The sequence below is a fragment of the Archocentrus centrarchus genome, chromosome 11 (assembly GCF_007364275.1).
Source record: "Archocentrus centrarchus isolate MPI-CPG fArcCen1 chromosome 11, fArcCen1, whole genome shotgun sequence".
Taxonomy (NCBI): Eukaryota; Metazoa; Chordata; class Actinopteri; order Cichliformes; family Cichlidae; genus Archocentrus; species Archocentrus centrarchus.
Window position 1 is genome coordinate 3,502,793 of NC_044356.1, and position 19,340 is coordinate 3,522,132.

Consider the following 19,340-nt stretch of genomic DNA (forward strand, 5'->3'; position numbering starts at 1 on the left):
CCCCTTCCTCCAGTCATTCTTATTGCGTCATTGAAGGCAGAAATAATCAGAGGGGAGGGCGTAAAATCCTTGGAGTCCACACAAAAAGTGACAATAAGAAATTATGGAAAGAAAGTGAAAACATTACAGACCAAATTTACAAAAAAACTTTATTTTTTCCATGTAAATTTATTAATAAACTGTTGAAAAAGTGAGTTTAATTGATACGGTCAGGCTTACAAACCTTTTCCATGCAGTTTTTATGAGTAACAGCAGAAACACAGAGAGGAACAACATTAATGAAAAGCTGAAAACTTTTTTTTTTGTGTGTGTTTTGCCTTCAGAAAACCATCCATGCGTTCTCTTCCACTTATCCTGTTTAGGGTTAGGAGGCTGGAGCCTATCCCAGCTGTCACAGGGTGAGAGGCAGGGTACACCTGTACAGGTCACCAGCCTGTCACAGGGCCAACACAGAGAGACATTCACGCTCACGGGCAGTTTGGAGTCACCAGTTAACCTAAACCCAGTCACTGCATGTCTTTGGACTGTGGGAGAGCAAACTGCACACAGACCCTGGCCAAGGTGGAATCAAATCTAGGACCTTCTTGCTGTGAGGCAGCAGTGGTAACCACTGCACCACCGTGTTCAGAAAACATTTTTTTAAAATTGATGAAGCACCTAGACCGATCAAATCCAGGGAGCATGTCAGCTCTCGCACCTCTTTGGGTGTTCTTGTTATTCTGAGGCACTTCTGAAACGAGGCGACTGTAGCTCGTTCTCAGGAAGGAGAGGCTCAGAAAAAGTTTTCTTAAAAACAAATTTAATAAATCGTTGGCAAAGCTCCTCGAGATGACTGCCGCTGTGAATAATGAACAATGAAATGAAATTGTATCTGCACAGCGCAGTTAGCCAGCTGGCTGTACCTGATGTGAGTTTATGTTTTATTTATTTTGAAAATGTGAAACTGGGACGGTAGATCTACTGCAGGGCTTCTGTAGATAAAAACAATATAATATAGATGATCTTTGAGGTGGAGCTCCTGAAAGTAAAATATTTTTATTTGAATTTCTTTTTTTATTCCACTTATTTGAATTCATGTGTTAATCATACACAGGATCACAAAGGGTCTTTTCCTGGGATTAAACTACACCTCCCATGAGGCTTTGCGGCGCGGCCTGGATTTCATGTCGTAACCGCCCATTTCGTAGGATAATACCCGATCAGCTGTGATTGGCGTGCCCACCGTCCAAATAGCGTCAACTGCGATCCGCACGTCCAACCCTGTAGGGTGGGGGGCGGAGCCGCGCCGGAGTGGGCAAGGCTCGAGATATCATGGAGGATCAGTAGGCAAAGTGCTGCCAGCAGAGGTGGGCAGGCACAGCTCCGACCCCCGGAACTCTCAGCCATTTACCGCCGCACCAGCTGCTCCAGCATGGACATGAAGAAGAGGATCACTCTCGAGCTGCGGAACCGGAGCCCGGCGGAGGTGAGCCGTTCAGACTTTAATGACTTGCCAAGTGTCGCCCAACAGGAGCCCGGTGTCCGGGCTGCCCGCTCCGCTCCCGGGCGTCACTGCGCCTGGATGTTCAGCTGTTAAAGCGCAGATACCGCCGGGATGACAGTCTCTTAGAGCCAGTCACGACCGCAAGTGGACCGTCTCAACTCGGTCCGTCCGCCCCCGCCCGAGCTAGCAGCAGGTTTACGGTCCTAATCCCAGCGGGACGTTCACCTCGTAGCGTCCCAAACACCGTAACGGATCAACGGGGGGAAGGTAACTTTATTATCGCCGGCACCGGTTTTAACGCAGGGAACGGCGTGAGGAGGCAGGTTACGGGGGATTAGATCAGAGTCGGAGCGGTTGTAGACGGTCAGTCCCGGCCGGTTTGGGGCTCTTAGTCCCGGAATAAACCGCTACGTGTCGCCGCTTCTCTGAGCGGACATTTTAAATCTCCGGCGGGTCAAACGTCCTTCCACGGACATTTTACCGAGTCGGCCGCCGGTACAGCGGCACGGAGTTCATTTCATTTCAGCGTCGTTTTATCCTTTTCTGAGGCGGTGCGACGGGCAGTAACGCGTTACCGATTTACCGTTACCGAAGCGGATTAACCGGCAGACATTTTCCCCCTCCTGTCTGACAGAAGCGGACATGAAATCCCTACGGCCCGTCAGTGTAACGAGATTACCGGGTAACGGGGCGCCGGCGTTACTCTGAGGGTTTAGAGTACGGCAGATTAGGATGGATTACTGCTCATGTTCCTCTGATAATCTCCGTTACAGCGCGGATAGTAAGTGGAGTAACGGAACCGGCGTGTGCGTGTTACAGAGCTGCGCGCGCATGTGTGTGTGTTATATAAGCCGCAGCAATTGAATAACACGCTCCGACCCACCGTCGTGTTTCACGGAGGGTGGGGGTGGGGGTGGGGGTGGGCGCAGATGGTGATGGGGACTGCGGGACTGCGCATCCCCACCGGCCGCAGATTAAGGCGGGTTAAAGCGCGCGCACTGCGTGGGGGGGGGGAGGAGGAGGCGCTGTTATATAAACAGGAAACAGGAGAAAAGCTTCAGAATGACAAACAAACAAACATGATCACCAATCAATAAAGAGTTTGATCAGATTATTGATCCCCTGGAATGACCTCCGTGACTGCAGCTGTATGGAGGATCAAACATGGATAAACTGCTTTAATTCCAGCCTACAGAGGACAAAAGGGGCTAAAATTAGATGTAACTTATGAAATACCCAAATAAAAAATTACTGCATGGTGTTTTATTTCCATATTTCTTTTATACTTTTACATTTTATTCTTGTCATTTCCTGCTCCGTGCATACAAACCTGATTTGTTGTAAGCCTACTTCCTGTCCCGGCTGCACATCTGAGGAACTGTTGTTACCTGTTCAGGTGCATCTCTGAGCTGTCATGCTCTCAGTGATGTCAGTAAAGAAATGTGAAATCTGTGCTGGTTTGTTTCCTGCTGAAGCCCAGTGTGTGTGTGTGTTTGTGTGTGTGTGTGTGTGTGTGTGTGTGTTAAATGCAGACACAGGTAAGCTTGAACTGCAGCCACACACCTGTACACGGTTTAATGCAGGTTCATATTTGCTGTTTTATTTTGCTCAAGTAATGCAAGTAAAAAACAAAATGTAAGCATTTAGGTCAGGGCCTTTTATTGTGAAAGAAAGGAACAGGAGAACTTCCATTTCCTGCATGAGTGCAACACATCAGGTCTCCTTGGACATTTCTACGAGGTGTGTGTGTTGATTAGGTTTGGGGGCTAACCTCAGGCTACAGCTGATTGGTCAAAGAACATTTGATAAAACAAGTATTTAAGATGGGGTTTTCTAAATGATTCAGATTATTTGATTGCAGATCATAATGTGTAAACATGTATTAGAATAAATTACTAAACAGCACATCAGCTCACACATCTGAGCAGCGTCATTATGGAGAAGTTAACAGTGAGTCCTATAACGGTGCTGTTAGTGTCACTAAAATAAAAACAGAGCACAGTGAACTTTAAACCTGACCTCACCTCTGCAGCAGAGTAAGAACACACATTTTAATAAATTCTTTATTATCGAAGCACAGCAGTGACAGGCTATCACACCGTCCACACCACCGCCTCCTCGCCAGCCTGCAGCCTCTCATCCAGCGTCCGCTCTGCTCCTCCTCCCAGTTCTGCTCCGGATTTCGCTCCATTTGCTCGGATTAGTTCTCCACACTCAGGACTCTCTGTTCACTTCAGCTGCACTTCCCCTGCTGCTCTGCACAGCCAGCAACCTGCTCGCTTCTCCACATTTTATCGAACTGCAGCCCCCTGCATATTTATCTCAGTCACGTGTAGCTCGTGTACGGCACTCACATCAAAATGTGTGTGTATACATGTTGCTGGGCACCCCAGCATGCCACCATCACTGTTTTACATGCCTTTGTACGGGGTCAGAATGACATCCTCTATGGTTCTAGTATTAACTCAGACTCAGAAATATACAAAATCAACATCATAATAGTAATAACAATAATTTAGATTTGTATAGCACCTCTCAAGAAACCTAAGGATGCTCTACAAAGGAGTATAACTAAACGAAAAAGCTAGAGGTTAAAGACCTTGTTGAAGAGATGAGTTTCGAGAGGTTTTTTAAGAGTCCAATGTGGGGACGTTGCTAAGCTCAGGGGGAGAGAGTTATAAAGGATGGGGGCTGCCACACTGGAGCCTCTGTCCCCAAAGGTTATGGAGGCTGGTGCGAGGAACAGCGAGCAGACCCGTGGAACCTTGAGCCTGGCTAGGACTTGCTGAAAATCCTGAACAGGACCCCATTACAGTTATCCAGCTGGGTGCTGACAAAGGCATGGATAAAGGTCTCTGCTAAAGGGTCAGTGAGTGATGGCCCAAGTCAAGAGATGTTATTAGGTGGGAAAAACCTGCTTCAGTCACAGATTTTAATATGAGCCTGGAATAAAAGTGTGGAGTCCAGAATGACACCCAGATTGTAAACCTCAGGGATGCTGAGATGGGGGAACAATCTGTGCCAATGAGTAGATCTCCAAACTTCTGGAGCAGGGCTCTGGGGGCCACAACCAAGACCTCTGTTGAGCTTGAATACATTAGATGACATCTCTGTTTTGATTTCATGCAGACAAGTTAACAAGAATAACAAGTTGAAAAAATGTAGCAACAAAATAACCAGGTCCAATATGCAGTGAAAATCAGGCAGATGAGCACAGAAAGCAAAGTCTGGTTACACCAACATCCTCTCTGTCCCGAAGTAAAAGGACAGAGAGGAATTTATCTTCCATACAGTCAGCTGTAGATTGGATTAATAATGTTCAGTAATGATCAGTAAATTGTGGTTCTTAAGCTGTGCTTGTGTTATGTTGAGGGATGGTACTGATGTCACTGATCAGGTGATGATGTCCCATCATGCTTTCCTCCATCCTCAGATAGCGGAGCTGGTGCTGGACAACAGCCGCTCGGCGGACGGCGAAGTCGACGGTCTGACCGATGAGTTCACGGAGCTCGAATTCCTCAGTATGGTCAACGTGGGTCTGACCTCGCTCACCAAGCTGCCCTCACTGCCCAAACTACGCAAGGTGCTACGCAGTGTCACCTGTCTGACATCAAATACCTGTTCAAACACTTTTCCATCAGGTGGTTTCAGGGGGAAGAAGAAGAAGAAGTCGTTTGTACATTAAATGCTGTGTTTGATTTAGAGCGCATCCCCTGTAGGTCAGAGCGGAGTCTTTAGAAGACAGAGCCTTAAAGGTTCCTGGATGGTGATATTTATGTCCAGCGGGGGGCGCCTTTGTGCTTTGACTCCACACACGTGTGTCTGCGGCTATACGGTGGACCAACACCGCCAAAATTCATGTTTGGCTGTTAAATTAATAAATAAATCAATGCATAGTGGAACCAGCAAATTAATAACAGAAATTTCAGGAGGAAATTTTTCATCAAAGCCTACATTTATTTTAGATTTCATGCCCATAATGTGGTTCTCCTGACTCTTCTCTTATGGTTCTCTAGATGATTCTTATGGTCCTGGCTGCTGTTATTGCTCCTTACTGTTACCTTACTGACTTTTCTTATGTTTCTCCTGAAGGTTGTTATAGTCCTTCTGTCTGTTTACAGCGCTCTCCTTCATGTTCATGTTGCTCTCCTGAAGGTTCTTCAGGTGTTCCTGACTATAATGGTTCTTACGGCTGTCCTGACTGCTTAAGGTTCTCCTTGTGTTCTCTCTGTTTCTCCTCAGTTGGAGCTGAGTGATAACAACCTGTCAGGTTCTCTGGAGATGCTGTCGGAGAAATGTCCAAACCTGACGTACCTGAACCTGAGTGGGAACAAGATCAAAGAGTTGAGCACTGTTGAGGCGCTGGTGAGGTTCTCGTACCGCTGCCAGCTGTGTGTACAGCGAACACGCTAATGTTTTAATGTTTTAACGTGCCGTTTCCTGCCACAGCAACACCTGAAGAGCCTGCAGAGTCTGGACCTGTTTAATTGTGAGATCACGTCTCTGGAGGACTACCGGGAGAGCGTGTTCGAGCTGCTGCCTCAGGTGACCTACCTGGACGGCTTTGACCAGGAGGACAACGAGGCGCCTGATTCTGAGGCAGACGATGAAGGTGAGGCTCGGCTCAGACAGAAGGCGGACCTCTTCCTCCTCCTGGTCTCTGTGTCATTGTACTCTGTGTTTGCAGATGAGGATGGCGAGGATGGGGCGGGGCCAACTGGCGTGTATGACGATGAGGAAGATGAGGATGAGGACGGCTCAGAGGGTGGAGAGGCGGGACTGGGCTTCCAGGTGAACCGGGGTAACCAGGTGAGCAACTCAGACTTCATCCTGCAGGTGGAGCTGCAGGTGGCTCGGATACCTGAAAAATATTATATCAGTTTTTTGATCAGTTTGGGTTCAGGGTTAAGGGGGCTGTGGTTCAGGTGGTAGTGGATCATCTACTGATCAGTCGGTGGTTCGGTCCCCGGCTCCTCCAACCTGCCTGTCAAGATACTGAAGCCTGACTTTCCCCGATGCATCCATCGGAGTGAGTGTGTGAACGCTGAAGTGAATGTTGTTTCATTTTCAGTCAAATTCCTTTCCTCTTATGGCGTTTTTGTTCACTTCCTGTCTGACTCAGATGGCTCTCCGCCCAAAGTGATGTCACCTCAGAGCTTCCTTATTGTTGTCCAATCAGAACCTTTTACTTTTTCTCAAGTTAATCCGCTGCTCTTTCTCTCTTCTCTCTGTGCTTCATTTTAGGATGAGGATGAGGAAGATTATGCAGAGGAGGACGAAGGTGAGCTTGTGATATCGTGTTGCAGCTGTATGTAGGGCCCAGGTGGGTGGAGCTTGCTCTGATTGGTCTGTTCTGTTTCTACAGAGGATTTGGCAGGCACTCAAGGACAGAAGAGGAAGAGAGAGGCAGACGATGATGGCGAGGAAGATGACGATGAAGATGAGTAATCCTGCAGCTGACCCTCGTCTGTGTGGCGTCCCGTCCTGTCACCCGCCGCCGCCGCCACCAGCAGCGTCCCCCTGAGATAGTTTGCGTTTGTGAGTCACGTGTTTATTTTTAGAGAATTTCTGAGAGATTTTGTCTGAACCCGTCACTTCCTGCTGAAGACGCCACGTTTCCCTCCTCTCCTCGCCTGAACTCTGACCTTCGTCTGACCCTCGTCTGACCGCCACGCCGGTCCGCAGCTTCCTGCATCCTAAGTGGGTTTCAGCGCCTCCCAAGGCACGCAGACTGGAGCAGACAGGGATCAAACCACCAACGCTCTGATTAGTAGATGACCTGCTCGACCTCCGAAGTCACAGCCGCCTCAATTTAAACTAGCAAAAAGAAAACAACAAGCAGTCGGCGATTATCTGAGTCCGATCGCCCGGACGCCGCCTCGCTCTCTGCTCTGGGTTTAATTGGTTGCTTACTGTGAGTCGGAGCTGCCGCCATCCAACAAGTGTGGCGTTTCACCTTCCTGAGGAGCAGGAAGCTCTCTCCCCCTCTCCTGCAGTCCTGACCTCTATTTCTTTTTACACTTTTACTGTTTGACCTTTGACATCAGAGGCCATTCTGCAGAAACAGGAAGTCCAAGCATCCTCGGGAGGCTCATTCTTTGTTCTTCGCCCACTGAATCTCATCCTCAGTGTTTAAAACAGACCAGAGAAGAAGAAGCCGGCTCATGCTGCAGCCGCACCGCTCTCTGGTGTGTGACAGGAGAGGAGAGCGCCCCCTTCAGGATGTCACATGTTTCAACCAGGGATCACAGGGACTCGCCTGCTGCAGCTCAGGTCCACATTGCGGACCCTCCTGGTGTGTGTTTGATTTGCTGTAGGGGTTTTACAGGTGTGGATGGGCAGGGTGGGAGGAGTTATTAGTTCTGTTGTGTTTGTTTTTGTTTGTGATCAGAAGCTTTTACTGATTTTAGACGTGAACCCGAGCGGCTCGTCCTCAGGCTGCCCGTCTCTTCGTGACGTTCAGGCTGCCGTCGTGCCACACTTCAGGCTCCGCGTCCTACAGGAGAACCTAAACTTTGACCTGAAGTCGTCAGCCAATCCCAGCCAGCACCTTAGTGTCATTTAGTGGCTTTGATTGGTTGTGTTTATCCAGGTGCCTTGAAAACATAAATGTCTGGAGTTGTACTGAAGTCCCTCAAATGAAACCCATCATTTCAAATTAATCAAACTTTATTTACATAACAGCTTTAATACAAATCAGACCAGATTAATGAAGAACCTAATGCTGAGGGGAACGCATCACAAAGTAACTCACCGAACAAAATATAACGTTCTCAGAAAACCTTCTTTAGAGAAGAATCAGTGATACAGTGACATTAAGATAATAATGATTTATAAAATTAACAGTGAGTCTGAGGACACAAAGATAATCAGATTAGGCTGAGCAGATGTTTGTGTGATCCGGCAGCGCTGGAAACACACACACCTGTTACAGCTTCTGGGAACTCCTGAACAGAACAGCGCTTCTCTTCATCTCGTGGACTCGTTTGCAGGGGGCGGAGCCTTAAAATGGGGCACACCTGTCACATCTAATTCAGGTGTCGTGCAGCTGAACGTGACGCAGAGCGGGAACGTTAACTAAACTCGACCAGGCAGAAAGTTTACGGAGAGATTGACACGTGAACCTGAAGAAAGATGAGGACGCGTCAGCCATCTGGACTCCTCTTTCTCCGGTTCCTTCCTGTCCTGCCACTTCCTGTTTGGTCCTCGCTGAGCAGTACAGCTCTGACTTTTAACAAACTGCTGTGAACTGTGAGCTTTTCTCACATTTACACTCCTGAAAGCAGCACACCGTTTTATATCCTCTGATGTTCAAGACTTCAGGTTAAATCAGACATGCTTTTAAAAGGTCATGTGATTCAGTCAAAAGCTCCTGAATAACCACTGGAATAAAAACTGTGGTGAGATTTGTGTGTGTATTTTAAGAAGTTTTTATTTTGTCTTCACATAGTTGAGTCTACTTTGTTTCTAATGTAGAACACGCAGTTAGTTTGGTTTGAATCCATTTAATGTTAAAGCTGGAATATTCAGGAGTCTTCTAATGATAAAAATATCAGTCTGAGGTGAAGGAGGCATCTGTGAAATAAACTGAATTTATGTGGATTTAAACGCTTCTTTAATGCATTTCAGGGACTAAACGACCACCACGAAACAATTCGACTAAAGCACAAAAAACGTCACCCGGCGGTCGAGTGAGACATCGAAGTTACGTTTTATTGAAGCGAACGGGAGCGCGACAGAATCGGGAAACTGCGTTTGGTTATTTCCCCCAAGAATAAAAACCGATGTCACTCGGTTACGTTCCTCGTGGTCGCCCCGCAGTTTGAACGCAGCGCCGGTTCTCTGCCGGGAACTGAGGTCCCGTTGCCGTGTTAGCGCCCCCTGTTGGTTGTCACAGAGACACAGAGCTGTCTTTGAACCGGTGTGTTGTCGTTCAGAGTGTAAAGGTCAAAGGTCATGAGTGTCTGATCTGTTGATGTCAGGGTTAACTTATCATATCTAAGGCAATACTGTAAATAGACTCAGGTTTTTATTTTTTTAAAGATATTAAAGATGTGTTTTTTAAATATTCATTTATCTGCAGCGAGGTAATAGTTAACCCCATATTTGACCTTTGACCCCTCACCCTGTCTGTAGGGACAAAAAAAGTTTGACTTTTTGTGGTGTTAAAAAAGTGTTTGAGTTTTAAATAAAATAAAAAAAAAAAACAATAAAAAATGGAAAACTGGAAACTGGAGCCTGATGATGTGTTCAGTTCAGTCAGGAAAAACTGGAAAGTTAGTACCACCGAGTCCATGAAACCCTCTGAACAGGAAGTGTCTGTAAACACCTGAGCTCAGGTGTGTGGTTCTTTGGGCTTGATGCATTCTGAGAAATAATCAAAGCCCCGAACCTGCGATCATAGCCTGTAAGACGCAGAGCAGGGCTCAACTGCAGATTGTGCCCTCTGCATCGTCTGACAGGAACCGTGTCTTCACCTGAAGGGTCAAAGGTCGCTGAAGCAGGTGAGTTTCATTATAGGCAGTGAACAGAAAGAATTTCCTTATTTGTTTCCTTAATTTCCCCCCTTCAGTGCTTCTTTGTTCCTTATTTTTACTTTCCTTCAATATTACCTCCTTCCACTATTCCTTTCCTCCCTACATCCTCCCTTTCTTCCTTATTACCCTTTTCCTCACTTCATCCTTCCTTCCCTCCTGTGCTTCCTTCCCTTCCTTCCGCTTTTACTTCCTTAATATTAATGTTTTTTTTCCCATTCATGTTTAAATTTTTTACAGAAATGTGAACCTAAAAAAAAAAAATGATCACAAAGTAAATTATCAATATTTCTTTTTGTTCCTGTGAGTGACTGCATTTTTCCAGTGTTAAATGATCAGGTGATTACACTGTGACACGATGTTTGTCTTTGACAAGCGAGTCTTATTTTCTGACTCTTTTTATTGTAAAATAATAGAAAATGTCCATTATTCCTGCCAAACGATGCTTTTGTGGATTTTAGAATGATTTTTTTGCCCCAGAACCCATAAACACATAAAATACATCAATTTATTGTTATTTTTTCTCTTATTTGAACATTTACCATTTTAACAGACAATTTTTGAAGAGAAAACAACTTGAAAAAAGGTTAAACCCTAAATGAAAACCAGTAGTAACTGGCTTTATAGGTGAGAATGATGCATCCGTTTATAATATACAATATGTTATTAGTATATAAAGCAAAGTTTTGGGATCAAAAATAAATTTTTAGCTTCTTTACATATACAGAACAAGAAAATGTAGTTTAAACCCAAAGACAAGAGAAAAGTATACATTTGTTATCAATGTAATTGATTGATTTGATCTGCAGTTTGGTTTATCGTCCTGAGGGGGGCGCCATTGTCCTGCAGAGTACATTCATCCTCCCTTAAACTAACGCTCAGCTTTTTTTTCCTTCCCTATCTCCTTGTCTCCTTCACTCCCTCCTTTATAAAGTGTGTCATTGGGCCTCTTCATCAGTTGGTGGAAATGAACTCAATCAGCCAATCAGTGGGAGGATCTCTGAGCTTCAGAGTCCAGCGTTTGAATAAACGGCCAACTTATTGATCCTTTTACTCAGTCAGGATGTAATCGATGACTCAAATCTCTCTGACGTCCAGGTGAATAAGGACGATATTCACAGGCCGCGTTCCAGAGTGGGTGTGGTTTAAAATACCTGCTGCTGCTGAGGCTCTCTGACGTGTTTCATTTTAAATTAAAATGTCTCTCAGGAGGGTTACTCGCTGGCTCAGGAATACGCCTCGCCTCCATCCACGGTTAACAATAATCAGTCACACGTTAAATGGTTTAAGCGGCAGGTTTTTGGGTTTCCACGGTGACGCTTCCAACTAAAGAGTCTGGTCAGTACGTGGGCTGCTGTGACATCACCCGCTGGTTTCTGAAGTTTGGAGGCCTCAAGATCAGTGGTTCTGGTGAGGGAGGCCCCAAGATGGCGCAGTGTGTGCACCTCCTGTGATCAGCTTCAAGTGCCGAACTGCTTTTTTCTCTTAATACTGTCGCGGACTGCTCTTTTGTTTTTGTTTGAAATCCCTAACTCGGTAATCCATTAGGTGGTTATTGACTGAGTGATAATCCAAACGTACTACAGAGGAATATGTCTGCCAAGAATAAACGAAAGGGAGCAAATGCTGCTAGTTCAACGAGAACGAGTTAGCTGCGAAGATCGTAAATGTCGTAATGGAAGGCTGTCACGACTACACTGAACGTTGGAGCAACTTTGATAATGAAAATTTTCCTCCTCTACCGCTCACCCCACGGGTGTGCGATAGAGCCTGCTCCAAAAAAAAAGATATAAAGTCTGAAAAACTGAACGGTGACAACATCATTGAAACACGCTCCAAGCTAATCAATGAGAGAGCTGATGGTCTGGAATTGGAGTTGGGGGAACAGGATCGATACACTGGAGAAAGAAATCGATACCAGCATGGCCGAAGTTAAAGACTTGAAAGAAAACCTTTATCTCATCAGAAACAATGTTTCACAAACTGACAATCGTATGGCCCATCTCATGAATCGGGTTGCTGAGATGGAGGCCTATTCCAGACGCTGGAATCTGAAGTTATGTGGACACAGCGAGAGGGAAGATGAGGATGCTCGCCTGGCAGCCCTTAAAATCTGTCAGGCTATCATTCCTGAGGAAAAGAACACGCTTGTATCTTTCTGAGATGTCGCCCACCGCCTGGGTCCCAAGAAGAAGGATCAGAGTGCTCGTAGACCGATCATCATCAGGTTCCTATCCCGGCGGCTACGAGATGTCTGGTTTGGAAAGCAGCAAAAAAAAAAATCACCATTTCTTCACAACAAGCTACGCTTCACTGAAGACCTCTGCAAGTCCGACCACGAGAAAAGCAGCTTCTGTGGCCATCAGTAGCCAAAGCTAGGGAGAATGGGGGGGGGGGCTATTTCGTGGGAGGCCGTGCCTTTATTGAGGGAAAAGAAATACTCCTCCCCCCTCCCCAACCATGAGATGATGGCTGGTCCATAACTATTATTTGATGTTAATGGATGAGTAAATCTGCAGTAAAATTGACATTCCCAACTGTTCAATAATGTCTTCATTATCTAAGACTTCTGTTTATTTGTCATAGTTTGCAGTCCTTACTAGGGCACATGCTCTTGGTTTATCCAAATCTTTCAAGCACTGTGTTCTGCAGTTAAGTTAAAAAGTCTTTTGACCCTGTACCGCTGTGACAGCATTAGTTACTTCACAATCTGTTAGTGAATTTTGAGTACTGTTGAGTTCTGACTTTTCCATAATCTTGTTAGTGTACTCATGTCTTTATCTTTTGTTTCCCTTAATGCCAGGGGCTTACGTTGTAGTATTACATGAAAAGCCTTATTTTTATTTTCTAAAAAGATGAATACTGACTTTGTCTTTTTTGAAGAAAGCCACTCTACTTCTGATGATTATAATTTCTGAAAGTCTCAGTGGGGTAACAATATTTGGATGTCTCATGGCTCAGCACGTGCAGGTGGTGTTTGTGTGGGTTATATTTTCTGGACTTTTCCACCATAAATAATACAATAAAAATCAGATGGATACAACACCACCTGTCCTGTCCCACCTCGTTATGGAACTTCATCCCTAATTATATATATTTAAGGGATATGAAAACAATCCCAGTCAAACTGTCTGCGTTCCACAAACAATGTTTGATATCCTGGCTATTAATCTATAAGCACAATTATTCTCCTCACAAATATATAATTTGGCATAGTAGAGATATATTGTATAAGAACAAGTCCCTCTACTATGACAACTGGAAAAAAAAATAATGTATGTGAAGCAGCTATTTAATAATCAGGGGTCATTGTTCAGTTACACTGAATTTCTGTCTCATTTTAAATTTCCAGTGACTGCTGAGGAATTTGTGATTGTCTTTGATGCGTTCCCTCAGGCCTCATTATGATCATGAAAGGCATCATTAGTCATAAACCTGATCCTGTCTCACACAGTTTAATGGACACTTCTGTTGCTGGGATTTGTCTCTTGTCAACTTCCAAAAACAAGAATATCTGCTCTCTTTTTCAACAGCAAATAGTCTCTCAGCCCTGTGCCGGTGTTTACTGGAATAGGTATATGCACAGAATTAACTGGAAGAAGGTTTGGTCTCTACCTCACAAATTCTTTGTCACAAAGTTAAAGAGGTGACTTATAAACTTATCCACAGATGCTACCCTACCAAACAGTATATGTAGGGGGCGGGTCAGGGTATGAAACTGCTCGCTCATTGGCTGTTAAAGTGTGGACAGACATCAGGACGTTTTCCCTGAGACTTCTGCTGCGATTGGTTTTCTTCACATGTGACCACTAACCACACTTGTCAGCCATTTTGGATCACGTGACCATGGCGGTGGTTGTGTAGGGTTACTTGAATATGGCTGGTCTACCTAAGGGTCTGCAGCCAGATGGAAGTTACGTCCATGTTTTATCCCGTCTATTGAAGACCTCACTTGCAAAGTCTATCCTTCCTTCCTTCCTTCTGCTCTCTGTTTACGTTTTAGTTTTTCAACAGTTTTTGAAACAGGATTTTACAAAATGATCTTTAATGCTTACTTTTTGTTTGAGCTGTTTATAACTTTGTGTTGGATCAGTGCTGCAGAAATAAAGTTCGTTTTCAAAATGATTTTGACAGCAGTGAAGCAAAATGAAAGTGTGGCTCACCTCTTAACAATCAGCGGGAAGAGGCCTGACTCAGGGTGTGACTAAAGCAGATCTTCAGATTTCAAAATGAGCTCTGACTGCTTCACAGACTTCCTGTCTGTCCTCCATATTTCTTCCTGCTAGGAGACAAGTGAGTGAGGAAAGGAAATGAGGATGGAGGTGAACCTTTGACCTCCTCCTCCTGCTGTTTTGTAATATTTAAACAGATAAAACTGCTAAATTATCTTTAATGGAGGCAACAGCTGTGACCACACTCTCTCCTCCTCCTCCTTCTCCCCCGGGAGCTTCCTGTCCTCCCCAGAGGGAAAACACCTTCAGCTGTTCAACACTTGTTCAGGCTGTTTCTGCTCTGATTGGTCTCTGAGGGTCAGGTGATCACAGAACAGTCTTCTCTTCCTCATCACTTTGACATGAGGTGAAGGAAAGTCTGAAGGAAACTGGACTACAAAAAGATCGCCTTACTTCTTCAGCACATCAGTTCTTGCTAATTACTGCAAACCAACCATCACTGTGATGAAGTTATTTTTCTTCTCCAAATGTGCATTCAATGTGATGTTCATGCTGCTCAGAGAGCAGCTGTGGGTCCTTCAAACATGGTGTCAGTTTGTTTTCATCAGGATGGAACGTCGCCATGAATTCTGGGATGACATTAACTCTCATCCTCTTGTGAAGGATGCTCCAGCTGAAGGAGGTGATAAAGGGAGCATTAAAGCTCCTTTCTTTATTTCAAAGTGGTCCGATTGGCTGCAGAGACTTCAGGAAGTCAAAAACCCACAGAGGAAACCCACTATTAGATGGCAGCAGGTGTTCATGTCCAGTCACAGCACAAAGTCTTTCACGTTGAGTTCCAGAAGAGAATGAAACCAACAGCCAATCACAGAGGGGGGTCTGTCTGTCAGTCACTGTCAGAGGTGGCAAAAGTACTGACATTCTGTACTTAAGTCGAAGTACAAGTACTTATGTTAAAAAATACTTTAGTAAAAGTCGAAGTACTGGTTCAACTTCTCTACTTAAGTAAAAGTAAAAAAGTACAGGCTCTGAAATGTACTCAAAGTAAGAAAGTAAAAGTAATTCTTTGGAGGATGCTTCTACCTGCTAACCTCATTATATATTATTGTAATAACATAAAATAATATTACATGAGAATACAAATGTTATTCCAATCTAAATTTTAATCCTAATGAATGCACTCAGCTTGAATCTGTTATGTAGGACACAAACTGTTAAAGGGAATTTAAACACAGGTCTATTCTCTGTGTCCTCCATAGTAGAGGGTGACTGTGCCTCCACCTAAACACCAACATGAGGATACTCAGGGGTTACAGTGGGATTCAGAAGCTGGAGGAACCCTAAGATCAGCTGTAGTGGTTCTGCATGGGGAGAAGAATCACAGCTTTCTATTGTAGCTGCAGTAAATGATGTTGGTGTGCAGGCTGTGATCAGCTGACCTGCTGCTGCTGCTCTGAGGTTTACTGCTCTGTGTGGATGAAGTGAACTCACAAAGATGTAACCCAGTATTTCACAGCTATCTGAGCTGATCTCCATCCCCTACACTGACAGCATACAGGCTGTAGAAATGTGGGATTCAGTGATCTCAGCATCAGCAGCTTTGATTCAAACTCATCTCTGCTGCACTGATGTAACCTGTAACTCTGACCATGAACACAAACACTGTGCTCCAGTCCAACACAGAGCTTTACTGTAAATACAGTACAACAAGCTAACCTATTTATTACACACTAAACTGCAGTATTTTCATACAATCTTTGAATAACACAAAGTCAGCATACTTCAGTTTATTTTCCAGTCCTTACCTTTAATTCTAGCCTCTCTTCTTCCTCTCCTGTCCTCTTTCTCCATCTCTGAGTGAACTTCTCTCTCTTTGCTCTCCCTGAAATACAGCAGCTCTTCTTTTAGCTAGCAGACACACTGTGTGACAAACTGCACACACTTTGTGTGTTTGCTGATATTTGTTGAGCATTTAGAAACGTTGCATTTACCTGCCACACGTTACTCCCTTCATGCTCGCTCCTCTTCAGTAGCGCTAGCTAAGCTGTTTATGTGCCGCAGCGCAACTTACGGACTCGGTCCGGCCCGATTATAGCGCTATAAATGAGACATTAATTATATGGGTTTGCGTATTTAATCCCTTTGTACGAGATCAGCCCCGGTGATGGAGGATACACCAGTACGATTGTCTCTTATATGTTAATATTCCTCCGTTTAGGCTCAGATCGTTTGATGTTTGACGGCGCACTGACCGGAAATGCAAACTTCTCTCTGACGTGTTAAAAAGTAACGAGTCTGTTTGAAAATGTAAGAAGTAGAAAGTACCGATACTTGTGTAAAAATGTAGGGAGTAAAAGTAAAAAGTAGTCAGAAAAATACATACTTAAGTAAAGTACAGATACCTGAAAAATCTACTTAAGTACAGTAACGAAGTATTTGTACTTCGTTACTTCCCACCTCTGGTCACTGTCAGCAGTGCTGTCTGTTGCACTTTTTCACTTTCAGTTCTGGTCGTCTGTTTCTGGTGATGCGTTTGTACCAAAGTCAGACTGTCACACAGTACAATTCCAGACAGTCTGTACAAAGAGGCGACCCGACGCATTTGATATGAACTAAAAAAAGAGGCATCTTGAAAACCCATCAGCTGGAATTCTCCCGACACCACTGACAATAAGAAAAGGTGGAGGAGCTTATTGATGCTGTTTCAGGGCAGGTGAAGCTGATTGGTTCAACTTCACATTAAGAGTCAGGAAGAAAGATGAGAGCTCAGAGAAATCAGAGGATTTCCTGTTAAGTTCTGAAAACGTGTTTCTGCAACTTGATTCCAGGTGTCTGTTAGGGGAGAATGCTGATTGGTTTACAAATTGATGTCTGGTGTGAAGGCACCATGAGACAACATTTACCTGCAGTTCATCATCTCTCACAATGTTTCATTTAGCTGAAGCCTTTTAGTTCTGATGAAAAAAAAAGAAAATGACGTGGGCTTCATAGAAAATTGGCAAAGTTTCTGGGGAAAACCTGGTCTTGTTAGGAGAGACGGCATCCATCCTACTTTGGATGGAGCAGCTCTCATTTCTAGAAATCTGGCCAAATTTATTAACCCTCCTAAAACCTGACTACCCAGGGTTGAGACCAGGAAGCAGAGTTGCAGTCTTACACGCCTCTCTGCAGCTTCTCTCCTCCTGCCATCCCCCCAAAACCCCATCCCCATAGAGTCGGTGCCTGCTCCCAGACCACCAAAAAGCAAAGCTAAAATCAGCAAAAAGCTATTTAAGCATAAAAATTCAAAAACAATAAATAATACAGCTTCATCAACTGCACCAAAAAATAAAACAATTAAATGTGGATTATTAAACATTAGGTCTCTCTCTTCCAAGTCCCTATTAGTAAATGATTTAATAATTGATCAACGTATTGATTTATTCTGCCTTACAAAAACCTGGTTACAGCTGGATGAATATGTTAGTTTAAATGAATCAACACCCCCGAGTCACAGTAACTGTCAGAATGCTCGAAGCACAGGTCGAGGAGGAGGAGTAGCTGCAATCTTCAATTCCAGCTTATTAATTAATCAAAGACCCAGACAAAGTTTTAATTCTTTTGAAAGCCTGACTCTTAGTCTTGTCCATCCTAACTGGAAACTCAAAAACCTGTTTTATTTGTTATTATCTATCGTCCACCTGGTCCTTACTCAGAGTTTCTGTCTGATTTCTCAGACTTTTTATCTGATTTAGTGCTCAGTTCAGATAAAATAATTATAGTGGGTGATTTTAACATCCATGTAGATGCTGAGAATGACAGCCTCAACACTGCATTTAATCTATTGTTAGATTCAATTGGCTTCTCTCAAAATGTAAAGGAGCCCACCCACCACTTTAATCATACTGTAGGAGTCGGTGGAAGGAGACACGAGCAGGTATGTAGTCTCAGCTTTATTGGCGGTAAACTCACAACAAGCTAGAACTCAAAATATAACTGCCTGCAAAAGGAGGAGTCAAGCCCTTTTATTCCAGGCCTCTCTCTCCCGCCTTTTCCAGATCTATTCCGGTCTCTCTCTTCGCAATAAGAGCTTGGGGCATTCTGGTGTGAAATGTGCATATATGTGGCCACCACACAGGCCCCCCCTGAACACACAGAATGGCAAACAATACAATAATAAAAACAGCAACCATTTTCAACTCAACATAGCAAAAATAAAATACCACATCAAGAGTATCTCCTAGGGGGTTTAACAAGGCGGCCGCTACGGCTGTGCTTGGCGACCACAGGTGGTGAAAACGAGGGAGGGGCATAGCCCCGACTACGGCGAGACTGCCCCCTCGCAGGGGAAAAAACAGCAGCTGGGGGCAGGTCCTCTGAGTGAGGCATAGAAACGGGAGGACGACTGCGGCGCGGAGGTTGGGCCAACTCAATAGGACCATCCGGAAACATGTGAGCAGGCTTAAGGCGATCCACCGAAACCCGCTCCTGACTACCTCCCAGCTCAACCAAAAAATCCTTAGGTCCCACCTCTAGCACACGGAATGGACCATCATAAGGAGGTCGAAGTGGAGAACGGTGCGCGTCATGGCGGATAAAAATGTACTTGGCAGACATCAGGTCCTTTGGCACATATGACTGTGGAAGGCAGTGATGCGCCGCTACTGGGGCCAAAAACCTATCATTCCCCGGGAAAACCGGCCCGCTCCTTTTGTCGGCCCCCGAAGCAGATGCACCAGGAAGGAATTCCCCTGGAACCCTCAAAGGCTGGCCCAGGACCAGCTCAGCTGAAGAAGACTGCAGGTCCTCCTTAGGTGTCGCACGAAGGCCCAGCAGGACCCAAGGAAGGCGGTCAACCCAGCTGCTGTCCACCAGCGCAGCCCGTAAGGCAGCCTTCATGGTACGGTGGAACCTCTCGCAAAGGCCATTGGCCTGCGGGTGGTACGCGGTAGTGCGATGGAGTCTGACGCCAAGGTTCTCCGCCACAGCAGTCCACAGCTCAGACGTGAACTGAGGACCCCTGTCAGATGTCAAGTCAAGCGGTACGCCAAACCGAGATACCCAGGAGGAGACGAACACACGAGCAACATCTGCTGAGGTGGTTGACGCCAAAGGAACTGCTTCAGGCCACCGAGTCGTCCTGTCCACCATTGTCAGGAGATGGGTGAAACC

The 19,340-nt window shown here is 45.1% G+C and overlaps 1 protein-coding gene across 2 annotated transcripts; it reads left to right on the forward strand.

The window, feature by feature from the left end:
- The first annotated feature begins 1,255 nt into the window (after positions 1 to 1,255).
- anp32e (acidic (leucine-rich) nuclear phosphoprotein 32 family, member E) lies at positions 1,256 to 9,714 on the forward strand. Of its 2 annotated transcripts, XM_030741384.1 has the most exons (7): positions 1,281 to 1,465; positions 4,917 to 5,066; positions 5,726 to 5,848; positions 5,933 to 6,095; positions 6,171 to 6,292; positions 6,728 to 6,764; positions 6,849 to 9,714. In XM_030741384.1, the coding sequence occupies exons 1-7, from the start codon at positions 1,412 to 1,414 to the stop codon at positions 6,929 to 6,931; spliced, it is 732 nt and encodes a 243-aa protein (XP_030597244.1). In that variant the 5' UTR covers positions 1,281 to 1,411; the 3' UTR covers positions 6,932 to 9,714. The 2 variants fall into 2 exon arrangements, with proteins under 2 accessions (XP_030597245.1, XP_030597244.1); XM_030741385.1 differs by lacking the exon at positions 4,917 to 5,066 and having other exon boundaries at positions 1,256 to 1,465.
- The last annotated feature ends 9,626 nt before the right edge of the window (positions 9,715 to 19,340 follow it).